General features: G+C 39.5%; 1 protein-coding gene across 7 annotated transcripts in view; it reads right to left on the reverse strand.

Moving 5' to 3' along the window:
* Positions 1-13,323, reverse strand: part of LOC110965912 (CUB and sushi domain-containing protein 3) — a 365,206-nt gene that overhangs the window by 97,287 nt on the left and 254,596 nt on the right. For all 7 annotated transcript variants that reach the window (XM_051955084.1, XM_051955088.1, XM_051955089.1 and 4 more), the window contains 2 exons: positions 7,758-7,861; positions 6,661-6,773 (listed from right to left, as the gene is read on the reverse strand). In XM_051955084.1, the coding sequence (XP_051811044.1) occupies positions 6,661-6,773; positions 7,758-7,861 (217 nt within the window). The remainder of the gene's footprint in view (positions 1-6,660; positions 6,774-7,757; positions 7,862-13,323) is intronic.

Genomic DNA, 13,323 nt, shown 5'->3' on the forward strand with positions numbered 1-13,323 from the left:
ACTCTGTCTCATGACCTTGTAATAAGCGTGTGATTCCACCATCATCAGTGAGTTTCAAGATGTTCTCAGAAAGATTCCTGCAATTATCTACGTACAGAAAATACAGGTGAGAGAACAGGACGGCCAATCTCAGAGGCATTTTTGTCATTTGTGTTCCAGTAAAATGCTACAATTGTTTCCTCTTCCCATCCTAAACCCAGCATGTCAGAAAACATGAAAATGGCTAAATAAATGTGAACACATATTTGCCATTAGCATCCTCTGTTTCAACAAAGCAAGAGAGAAAAAAAAAAGCATAAAGTCTGCCAAGGCTATAATTAAGAAAGGTTAAAGCAACATTTTCCACACCTCTCTTCTACTTAAAGTAAACACAAAAATCCTAATGAGCTCTAAACCATCTGGAGCGCCTTCTCGTTGAGGTTTTTAAATTACTTCATGACCAATGAGGGCCAAAACAACATCCTGTATGTTCTGTAAATGCAACATTGTTAAATCAATCTCATTCCATTTAATCTATTTTCAAATTTAAGGGCTCCCATTGTATAGGAAGTTGCTATTGAGATTTGAAATGACCATCAAGCAACACAGGAATTAGAACAATTCTTCAAACAGTCACTGCGTCCGCTATAGCCACTTAATGTCATACATAATTTGAAATGTATGGAATTTATTATTAAGTCCTAATGAGAGAAAGATTTCCATTTTTAAAATGAATTTTGACGGATATAGCTTTTCAATATGACAGACTGGACTGAATATTACACAAGTCAATAATTCATGACTAGAAACGGAAATGCGGTGCTTTGACAGCGTCCTTCACGGGTTCTCTCTGAAGCACACGTGTATGAACACAAGCTCACAAATAAAACAGCCAGCTTTGGCTCATTACACTAATACTAAGGTTATTGACTGTAAAATTGAACCACATTTCTGGCTGTGTTGTGAATAAATAATATTTATATTTGATGGTGTCTCAGCTGTGGGGAATGAAATGCTCTTTAGTGACTAAATGCTCAGGACTTGGACAGCAGCAGTGGAGCAGGATTGAGAGCCAATAGACACCGTCAGATTCAAATAAAGCTTTCGTCTTTCTTGAGCAATTCTGCTTTGAACTTGTTCTATTACTTTCTCTCACAGTGCAGACCAGCTGCTTAGTAAACTGTGAAGTAAACTGTGTCTTAAAGTCAGTGACCCAGAACAAAGTTTTTGTTGCTAATTAATCCTGATGCATTCATATATTAAAAATAAAGGAAACATGTCGAGATGGAGAACAAGAACAAATATAAAGAGACAAATTAACAGCAATATTGTGAAGAAAAACTTGAACAAACAAGACTGGGCAACTTTAAGACAAGGAACTTGGAAGGATTAATACAGGAAATGTGTTGAGAGATATCCAACAGCAGAGCATTGGGCAAATAAAGCAAGGAGTGGGTTAAACACAGTTTACCATACATTACTGTCTCTCCTTTCAACCGACATACACTAAGAACCCATCGAACCAGAGGTCAGCTGTGCTGTAAAGAACCACCTTGACATCTCTCCCTCCAATAAAACACATCACATATTAAAAACCATAAAAAGCAGATGGAAAATCCTAAATAAAATCTCAAAACTAAGAGCTGCCATTATGACTCAATGATGGGAGAATAGAACAGAACAGAACACTATACTGTAGAGATATGATTAGATTTTCTTTTTTCTTCTCCTTACAAGAGATGCCATGTGTTTGATGTATGAGTCTCACCTGCAGAGTAATAGCAGGTGAGCTAATAGCATTCTATGAGATAAACCTGGGAACATCTGGCTTGCGCAACAAACTAGATAAAAAACATTTGTCAAGAGGCTAACACGTGCCGGTGCGCCCTCTTTTTCAACCGGCTGTGAAACTGCCACTTGATATTTATGCTGCACTTTCCAGTTTCCTAGAAAAGCATTATTCTGTATAACACAGGATGAGGGGAGAATGCCAGAATGATGCACTTAAAAAAAGAAAAAAAACTGGAGCTCAAGGAATGACTCATTGCTGGAAATCCTTAAAAAATCCTCCAGATCACCATTTATATGTGTTTGAACTAAAACGGATAAGAGGTGAGGCCCACATCTGCACTTTATGTAACTGTACACAGCGCCGGGTTTCTCACAGGCACATTTCTATTCTGTATTAATGTACATACCGTACCAGACTATCCGTACTAAAGTATATAGTACAGAAATGGCATTAATTATTTAGTCCTGACTGGTAGCTCCATTGTCTTGTTACTCAAACCTCATGTCAGTCATCCCAAAAGACACAACACACACCACAGTCTATGTAGCAGTTCAGCCAATCTGATGTACAGGTGTCTTTAATGGCTGCTTCCCCTGTCAAAACATCGAGTTAGTGAGTAGAAGGTGAGCGAGGGCAAATGAGCACCTGTGCCTGTTTCAAATGGCAGGAATCAGCTTCGTGCTCCAAGGTGGAACAGAAGGTTTGCGCTGTGTGGAGTGTTGATTCGTGCATCAATCCAACTGGCAGCTGTTGGTGGTGCTCTAAAACTCCAATCTGTGGCAGCCGTTAAAACCTCAAAACGACGATGAGGTGGTGGTGATGGAAAACTGTTTTGAAGAGGGTTTGCAACCAAATCACTGATCAGAAAAAGGAAGAGGAACTGAAACAATTGCATATCCCTGCCCTTACACCACATAACCTTTTTGATTTAATTCAGAAAGGTCATTCTGAAAGCTGTACAACCCCCTCTGCACCCACTCTGACAAATCTGGCAGCAAGAGAACCAGACAAAAAAAGGAAAAACAAAATATAATGAAAAAAAATACAAAGGCAAACTATAACAGCATCCAAGCTAAGTTTTAGTTTAATCTTTAATTTTACAAAGCAGGGAAAAGACAGACAGACAGACAGACAGACAGACAGACAGACAGACAGACAGACAGACAGACAGACAGACAGACAGACAGATTCGACTGGAAGCTTGCTTTGCAGACCGTCTGTTTGTGTGTTTGCATTACTTATGTTCATGTATCTGGACCTGTTCATGGAGTCACATCGTGGGGACTTGCCTTCCTTTTAAGAGCAAAAAGCAAGTTTCTATAATGTAAATCATAAAATCTAGACAGAATGTCGTTGTTTCTCTCTCTGGTGTCCGTGATGTGCAGGTGAAGGAGAAATGTCCGTGACACTGACTTTCTTTAAAAGTATTTTATTAAAAGAAAGAGCAGCATCAGTACAGACAGAACCTGCCTGGAAGGAGCCGGCCAATTGAATCCTCCTTGCTGGACAATGACCAGCAATCAGGTTTTATAGGATTTCAACATATAGGAGGGGTTAAAACAAATGGTTCTTTTTTGCCTACCATGTGGGGAAAGCAGAGAGCATCCCCAAACAAACCCCCTTGTCTACAACAGCTAAAGAATCCCTAAATCAGTGTTTTAGACAGAAGAACCCTCATAAAAACACCTCCAACAGGGCTCTGTAAACAGGAGAACACTTTCCCATAGCATGGGTTGAATTAGTCACACGTAATGCAGGTTCCATCTGTGGTCAGAGACACCTCACACACCAGAGCAGACACTGCATATAACAAGCAACTCATATCAGACACTAGAACAAACAAAACAGATTCTCTACTACTAACTTATTAAGTAATACATGTAACAGATCAGATACCACAAGAACATTTAATTTATTATTAGAAATAAGCAACTAGTGTTCACTGTTTTGGGGAAAGTCTCCAGGAAATTAATCTGATGTCCTCTGAAGTGATCTAAACACAACTGTGCCTGTGTGTGATTTGTATGCTTTGCAATAGGAGTGGAGTCAAAGTGTTGCCAGGCCGGTGACCTTGGCTTGAATAATAGATGAATGTTGACAAGGAACAGAGAGGGACACAGACAGAGAGCAGGAGGAAGAGAAAAGCAGAAACACAGAGATGAGTGCAACAGAGAAGAAAAAAAGACAGAGTGCTGCTCATTTGACAGACGACAAAAGAGAAATGGGACATCTGATACAGGAACAGGGCTGCGAGTGATAAAAGGGAGAAGCTGGGAAAACCAAACAGCAGTGCATTAGAGAGCAACTGACAGAGAAAATGTTGTGATTTTCAGAAAGAAGGGAGCATGAGGATAGCGGATAGATACATGGCTAATGAGGAAAAACGAGACTGAGAGGGACTCCGAGAGATAGGAGGAGAGGGAGAATGTGAGGAGTGAAAGAGGTGTGTGACTTGTTGGTAGAGCTTCGTTGACTCACTGATGGAGGACCTGTCTGACAAACATGCCCCCTCATAGAGACACACACATTGTGTAGTGCATCAGTGGCTTTGCAGCAAGGCTAGAGCTACTGATAATGTTTATATTTCATAGCCAAGGTCTCCAGGATGTGGCTTTAGAAACATGCACACACACACACTCAAAGTCTGTCCCCGTTTTTTTCATTTTCACATTTCTCAAAAAAACACACACACACAAACATCTCACACGACCACCCACCTTTCTAGTAAATCTTGAGGGTGATGGAGCCAGCCCTCTGAGACAAACACATTTATCTTGCTCTCGGTATTGGTAGAACTTTTCATGGTATTTGGGTTTGATTGAGAAAGTCACATTTAAACACTCACATTTTTTGTGGGGTTTGGCAATCCAAGAATGTCAAAAGTACATTGGCATAATGCATTACGGCTCTGGGTTATTGAAGGACAACAGAGGACAGTCAGACTAAAAAAAAAAATCTAAGTTGTAGAAGCTAAAATTCCTTTCTAAGTATGTATATATATATATATATATATATATATATATATATATACATATATATATATATATATATGTTACAGGCGAAATTAGAATCCAGGCAGATTTTAAATCCGCCTAGCAGAATTAGAATTTTGATTTCGCCTAGGCGAGATTGAAATTTGAAGGGTTTTGAATATGATATGCTCTGTTAATGTTATTATTTGTTTTCCCTAAAATTATGTACCTTGAAATTTGATTGTAGATACAAGGTAAATAATTACTTTAGAAGTAATGTCAACTTTTGTCCTCAACACTTGGCAAAATAAACAGGGAAAAAAATATGTTGTCAAAGTAGTTTCTGGGTTGTTTTTTTCATATACTGTATACCAAAATCCTGTTAGAGGGTTAGGGTTAGGGTTATTCTTTCTAATATACAGGCTATTCATATATCAAGATTGAAATCCGTACAACAACCATGGTAGGATTTTGATTTCGCCTCGGCAAACTCAAAATTCTAATTCTGCCTAGGCGGATTCTAAATCTGCCTGGATTCTAATTTGGCCTGTGGCATATACATATATGCACATTTTACAGCTGTACAGCATTTTTAGCATTTCAGCTCTGTATTTTATTGATACAAACTTCCACACTATTTTCAAACCAATATACTGGTGATAAGAGAATTATGAAACCCCTACAAAGAATTTCCTGACATTTGATGATTCTTACAGAGTACTGAAGTACAAAATAGACTTGTTGTGCACTAAATACACACAGTTAAATCCCTGTGGAACAAAGAGCAATCTCAGGCCATCAGGACTGTACAGTGAAACATTATTATAAGGATGGATACATTTAGATGGTGGCTCTCTCCATTATTTTCTCTATTGATCTCAATGGGGAAAATTACTCAGGAGAAATAATGAGGATATGTGCAACAATCGTGGAGCCTCGAACCAGATGTCCTTTATGATTTCAAGTTGCATATTTTTTCAGCTCACAGCTTTCAGTTGGGATTTATATTATATACGGTCTAAATAAACTCCATTAACAAAATTGCCTTTGAGTTCATTTAAGAGCGACAGATCTGTAGCATATTCACACTTTTTCTATTCTAATAATTTTGACATTATGTTCATTTAATCACCGCGTTGTCACTAAATCATTTGAACTTCACACAGAAACTCCTGAAGTATAACGGGCAAAGATATATCAAAACAATGCGTCATTGTCACATCGCTTTTTGGAATTCACTGCACTACCAGACGCAGCACTGTGACCTCATTATGACAATAAATCCACAGATGATGACACCCAAATGAGGCACACAAAGTTCATTTCTGCAGCAAAGCTCCCCTCTCTATGTTTCATGGACTCTGATCAAATGAGCGCTACATCTATCAAACGGGAAATTTTGGAAAGGTTAATATTTTTAGTATGGCAGGAGCTCATTTAACGGAACAGAGAAATACTTTGTTCTTAACTGATATTAAGATAAAGGTCAGGTGCTGCTAGACAAGCATTTATTTTTAAAACAATCCAATGAAGCAATAGATTAAATATTTTAGGTCTGATCAAGAGAGGTGATTGTTTCCATTCAAAGGACTTTCATGGAGACACCAGACAGGTTAATGTTTTTTGGGGGGATTTTAACAACAAAAATAATTTCCTCTCAACACAGTCCTAAAAATACCACCATAATTACAAATCCAGCACAGAAATCTAACCTGATATGCAGTCCAGAAAGACAGAGGTATCAGGATTACTATAAAACTAATCTAATCATAAAAGTCCACCAAATCCGAAAGATGCTATCTTCGTTGAGCACTACTTTTGACATCACACTCAAAGAAACACATCATTGGCAAACAAAATCATATATATTTTACTCATGTGCTCCCTTTTGATCCTAAAACACATGCACATGCTTACCTTTATAGTTGATCTTAAATCCTATTGATCCAACGCTCTCGTCTGACTGCAGGTGAAGCCACATCTGGTGAGTCATGCTGACTATCAGGTCAGGAACAAAGCTACCTGATAGGCTGAAGCACAAAATACATTACAATTAAATCATTGTAGTCATAATTACCACCATAAAAAGCCTAATTTTCATCACCGCAGTCATAGCTATAATCAGGTTCCCAAGTGGTGCTCTGAGTGTGAACAAATTGCAGGAACATACTGCACTGGAGTTGAATGCTTTGCTTTTTTTTTTTTTTTTTGGCTTTTTTTTGCAGAACACCGCCTCAGGAAAGCAAATCCAGGCCTTTATCAGACTGCCAGCACGCCTCACAAATGAAAGCTAATAGTGACCATCTACAAAGTGAAGCAAAATCACCTGCTTTGTAACAGGCTCTGCATCTGTGATACTTTTAGGCACTGCAGAACATTTTCCAAAATCAAGAACAGTTCATCTTTCAGGGGAGCACACTTAAAGCAGACTGCTGTTTGATGGTCTGACTTCTGTCAAAGAAGATTAAGGATTTGAAACAAGCCGGATGTTGATGGTTTCCATCAAGTACCAGCAGAAAAATGAACGACGTGCCAGCAAGAAGAAACATGGTAGTTCTTCTTACTCATTCTGACTTTACATGGATCACGTATGGTCGCTGTGCTGGGACGTTCTGAGAAACAGGCAGAAACGCAGCTGCTTATGAGGCCAGCTGATCATTATGGAAACAGTGCGTGTTGCACAATCTGCTACGTATCAGTGATACTTATTTGCCCCTGGAAACTTGTTCCGGCCCTGTCTTTTTGTTTTTACAAGCTCCTACAGTATTACACTATTCGATGTGACAACTACCACCGGTCTTGTTGGCGCTACTTAAGAAATGATACAGTGTAGGGTTTCCCACCTCTGATTCACACATGAATACTGCAGTAGCTGCGTTTAGATATTTATAAAGCTCAAAATCAAAAGTTTGTCTCAGTGGGCGCCCTCTGTCCTAATGTGCCTGCTTTGGATAAGAGAGAAAAATTGTGGGGGACTTAAATGGGAATACGTAAAAGGGAAATGTAATACTTACACCTGTAGTATAGTTGTAGGATCTCCTACCTCCCCTCCATCTCCTATAGTGAGAGTATCATAGGCTATCTCCAGGTCAAACTCTTCAAAGTTGATCTGGATCACCTAAAGTTGACAAACAAACACAAAACATACAAGTTTGAAGTCATGCCAGCTTAGTTGAGTACAAAAATGTTATCCAAGTTTAGGTTTACAAAGTGAAGGGCAATAAAATTAGCAACCACAAGAGGAAGAAGATGAAGATCTCGCAAACCAAAAAGTGACTGACTTTTTGTGTCAGTGCTACCATAACTTTACCATTCTCTTGATTAAAAAAAAAGAGATGCTATTTTGGAGTTTCTGGAGCTGAATGCAGTGATACTATATATTACAGGTAAACAAAAAGGAAAGAAATGGTGACATGGTGATGAAGTTTAACAAAACTGAGAAAAAAGCCAAACATATTCCAATTAAAAATGACAGACATTGCTAAAAAAATTATTAAAATTGACATCAATAATGTCAAAAGCACATTTTTAATGTTGCATTGCCCTCAACAACTGCAATCTAAACTAGCATCTTCCGTATCTGTAGTTTCATGTTCAGACTTGCACCTATGATCACATCAAAGTCATCTCTCTCGTGGAATTATACTTGAACAAAGGTGAGTGATTAGAATTCATTGATGCATCGCACAGTGTGGTGTGATTTCATTCATCAATGCAAGATGAAGGAGGAAGAGATAAGGAAGACCTCTGCTCTGCACTTGAAGCTGTGAGGAACAGCACACGGCTCAAAACTCTGATCAGGAATTATTAAACCAACACTTTCTGTTTCATCTAAGACCAGAGAGAAACACATTTGGCAGAGGAGAAGAGAGAATGGGGAGCGAGATGATAGAGAGAAGGAAGAAAATGGAGACAGACGGAGGAGAGAGGAGGACAGAGGAAGAGGGGAATAGGGTGTAATAATGAGCATAACTTTGATGCTAGTAAAGTATAGTGTTAGAATATTTCAAGCCAGAATTCTGACTCGGCCCTCAGGGGAAGACTGAAACCTCACACTACCTCCTTACTCCTTTTCCTCTTTCTTTGGAAGGAATTTTCAGATTTCCAGATTCAATATTCTGGAGGACTTCAAAAACATCCAAAAACATCATACAGATCTGAGTCTCTTGCATGTTGGTGTGTTAACACTGAGCATATTTACATGCATATCAACCAACATTCTCCTATTTCTGAGCATCTGTTTGTATTTTATATTCAAACTTTCTGTCAGATGGCACAAATACAGTCGTCCCCCCCCCCCCCCCCCCCCCCCCAATTCACAATCTGCAACCTGAACACCTCGGGACATGATACCACCGCCATGCATGTTGAAGAATAAGCAGCATATCTTAAATAAGACCTTACACTGAGTCTATGAAAAAATGAGGGAGAAAATGAAAAGCTGAGCACACTGTGACTTTCCACTCATCTGCAAAGAAGAGTTGCCTGATTAGTTTGTGTTCGTGAGCTTAATTATTTTTTTCCTCTACACATAAGAGATCAATCAGTTTTTGATTTGCTTGTAACAACAAAGGCAGACTTAGCTTTAGCTTGACACTACGCTTACACAAGAAATGCAAGCAGAAAAAACAAGCAAATTGGAAAGCATTACCAACAGCATCACCTGATTTGACCGGAAAAGAAGTCAACAAGCGGGGCTACAGAGATGAAACCGTGATCTGCCCACCACTCACAGCGCTGACTCAGTCTTATCGGCATGTAAGGGAGCAGATTGGATTAAAGCATTACCTACAAACCTGCTAAACTCTCTCTGGAATGCACACACAGACAGAAACATACTCATTCACATAGACAGGCACAGCTTTGTGGAGATTAATGTATCTATTTCTGTGATTACATAGTCACCATATTCACACACACTTATCATCGCATTGCAGTAAACTCAAAGCAGGTTCTCAATACAACAATAAATCTGACAAAAAAATAATATTTTAGCATATTTCAAGATTGTTTTTACATATTTTATCGAACAGCAAGACCAACACCTGCATTTACAAGGATAATCATTATGGTTACTATAGCGCACAAACCATGTCGCTTTCTTATTTATGTTGCACATATTTGCTACAGTGCACCTAGCTCAAGTAGCTGGAGCTGGCTTGTATTGGAATTATGAATATTCTTTTGATTCATGTGAACGATCAGCAGGCAAGATGGTGCATGACACATTGCTGTTTCCTAGTCTATAATAAGGTGTGCTTGTTAAACTTCCCAACTGAATATATGCTTTTCGATTAATCAAAATGCTTTACATGCTATAGAGCATGTTTAATCTCAGTATAGTTCCATGAACATAGCAGTAGCTCTGCATTTAAATATGAACTTCACACAGTTCTCCATCACTAAAAATATAATAAAAGGTTTGTATTAAGCCAAAGCAGTGAACAGATACTGTGCTACAGCAGTCATTTATCTGTGTGTCTTTGAATCTTTTAAATTCTAATAGTTATAATTAGACTTACATTTGGACATGTAGTGGAAAGCAAAGTAATAAAAGCCAATGCTGTAGTTGCAAGATACATCTGAAAAATGGGACAGCTCCACTACAGAACTTTTTGTACGGTACCGAAGATACTACAGATGTGATAGTTTCTGGAGATACTGGAGCAACGATCCACTGAGACTTGAGGAGGAAAAATAAAACAAAAAAAGTTGCATATAGAGACAATTTGCATTTGGGTACCTCAGAGACACACATCCAAATCTGTACATCTGGATATCCTGAAATGTTGGTTGTGTCTCTTAGGAGTTTCAGGTAGTAAGTGAGGCAACCAGACTTATCTTCTTGGGTTGGAAAAAGTTTCAGAGCTCATCTAAGAAGATTATTCAGCTCAAACTGATGGGTTTCAGATATATGTTGTCACCCCTCCAATGACATGGCTAACGACTCATTCACAACCCAACTCACATGTCTCTAGGTGTGAATGGTTGTGAAGCACCAAGTGAGAGATGATTCAAGATGTTTACGATGGTGAAAGTCAGAAAATCAGAAGGGATCTCAAGACTGCATTATAGGGACCTATTAATTGGTGTTGCAGGTCTACATCTCGTTTTAGAGATAGCTGTTCCTGTTTAACATCTATAGAGGTTTTATCATACTGTTAGATCTCTTTGCTTTACTTCATGAAGGCTGACTTGGGATAGCCACAGGTTTAACCACAGAGGGGGCCAATGGCACCACTTATCAGGTGCTTATAATACTGTCTTGGGAGCTCTCCCAAGAGAATTCCACCACCATTAACATCTTGAGTCATCCCTGACTTGGCAGTTTCACAACCCTTCACACGTCATGGCATGTCCATGTGAGTCTTGGGGCGTTAATGGGCCATTAGCCTTGAGTTGGGGGGTGAGTCCATCTGCCTTCTATTGAAGCTTTTTAGAATTACCATGACCTGGATGTCTAAGAATCTACACAGGCATGAATTGAGAACTGCTTGAAATACAGCCTGTTAGTTGCTGAGATAATTGGCTATAGTTAGTAGAAATCACTAAGCTTTCATTAGTCCTGTGTCTAGAGTAGCCCTGTTTCACTTAAATTTGTATATGGACCGAGGAGGTCTTGTCTGTTCTGATGAAACTGGTCTATCTATCTCCTTGTATATGCCCTCTATGGAACACCCTAATGCCACATCAGCACTGTTCACACAGCATTAAACACAGCCAGGCTATAACGACATTACACTGAACCCATGTGTGTGCATCTATGAACATTGCACTGAAGTCAACTCCAATCGGAACCTCATTACTGACAGTGTGTGGGTTTGTGTTTATCTGTGCGCTCTGTTTCTCTTTTACCGTACTCAGTGTGTGTGCATGATAGATGAAACTGAACACTCTACATATTTCTCCCTTCCTCTAATTGGTTGGTGTTCATGCAAACATCCATCTCTCTCTCACTTTTCGTCTCTGGCTATCTCCTCTGCCTCTCTCTACCTTTTCTCTCTCTCACTGTCACCCTCTCCGTCTCTCTCTTTCTAATTGGCCGCTGCATTCCTTCTTTCCATCCATCTATGGCTTCTAGCCAATGAGGCGACAGAATTGGATTTCTGCTTGATAAAGCACTTCCTTTGGTTGTCGTGGAGACAATGAGGTGAGGGTGGCTCCTCCCTGCTCATACCATAATAACATCTAGGGATACCTTGAAGATACAGTTACTGTAGGAATATCTGAAACACCTGGTGAGCGACACAGTCAGTGATGTAAAGCGGGCACTGACAGGGCGGGGGAATAATAGATAGTCTGTGACAGTATTACGGTAAACCCTCCGCCACCGCTCCCATTGAACGTGCTTCAGCCTCGATGGTATAAATTGTGAGGAGAGTCAGACTTTAGCTGATGAAGACTGATAGCTGAAGCCTGTTGCCACTTAGTGTTTTATCCCAACTTTTATTTCATTGAGCTGAATCCACCAGCTGCCACCTTTTCAGATACCAGCTGGAAAAGGCTATAGCTGCCCTTTGCTGTTGCTATGCAACTACTGTACTATAAAGCCTATTTGAATCATAGTGCTTCTCTTTTAAACGTTAAACATTTTTTAACCTGATCCCTAAAAAAGTGCTATGCTGTTCATCCTGTCAGGAAGATGCAGAGGCACCGTTTAAATGACAGAAAGCAAAAGGAACCCAGTGCAGTGAGATTGTTTGCCTTGTGGCTTCAGTGTGCAAGTCTGATTTTTTTAAGCCTACAGGGCATTACTGAATTCAATGCCTGCAAAGAAGTACAAGGAAAGCCTATCCAAAATAGTACTCTTTTCTTGCTGCATGCCCTTGCAAGCACTTCCTTTGTGATTGTTATGGTGGTGGGAACTAAGTTTTTTAGCATGGCAGCACTGCAATAACCTTTTGTGTCCATCCATTGTACATAGACTGTGGATCCAGATGTAAATCAAGTAACAGAAGGAAAATAGACACTTGAATTTATATAAGAAAATTATGATCCAGAATCTATATGTGCGAGTTGTGTCTGGGCTATCTCAGGCATCATAAACAGAAGACATTAGGAGATAAGTGTTTCGATTTGCTGATATCACAGAAGATGAGAACTTGGAGAGGAAAAAATGAGGAAACCAAATAATAGAGAAAGTAAAGAGAAGACAATAGTGCACGAGAAGAGAAGAGAAGACAATAGTGCACGAGAAGAGAAGAGAAGACAATAGTGCATGAGAAGAGAAGAGAAGAGAAGAGAAGAGAAGAGAAGAGAAGAGAAGAGAAGAGAAGAGAAGAGAAGAGAAGAGAAGAGAAGAGAAGAGAAGAGAAGAGAAGAGAAGAGAAGAGAAGAGAAGAGAAGAGAAGTCTAGTAATGGCCATCCCGTCCTAACATCCCCAAGGTTAAATGAGAACAGGAGAGAATGAATTGGCTCCAAAGGCTCATTCTGCCAAAACTAAATGAAGCAATAACATCAGAGAGCTATAGAACCCCATTAACACTTAACCTGAGAGAGAGAGGAAGCAGAGGGGTGGGGATACAGAGGAGGAATTGAGGGAATGGGGCTTACAAAGACAGAGCGAACAGAGGGTGAGC

Source organism: Acanthochromis polyacanthus, chromosome 11, assembly GCF_021347895.1.
Source record: "Acanthochromis polyacanthus isolate Apoly-LR-REF ecotype Palm Island chromosome 11, KAUST_Apoly_ChrSc, whole genome shotgun sequence".
NCBI lineage: Eukaryota > Metazoa > Chordata > Actinopteri > Pomacentridae > Acanthochromis > Acanthochromis polyacanthus.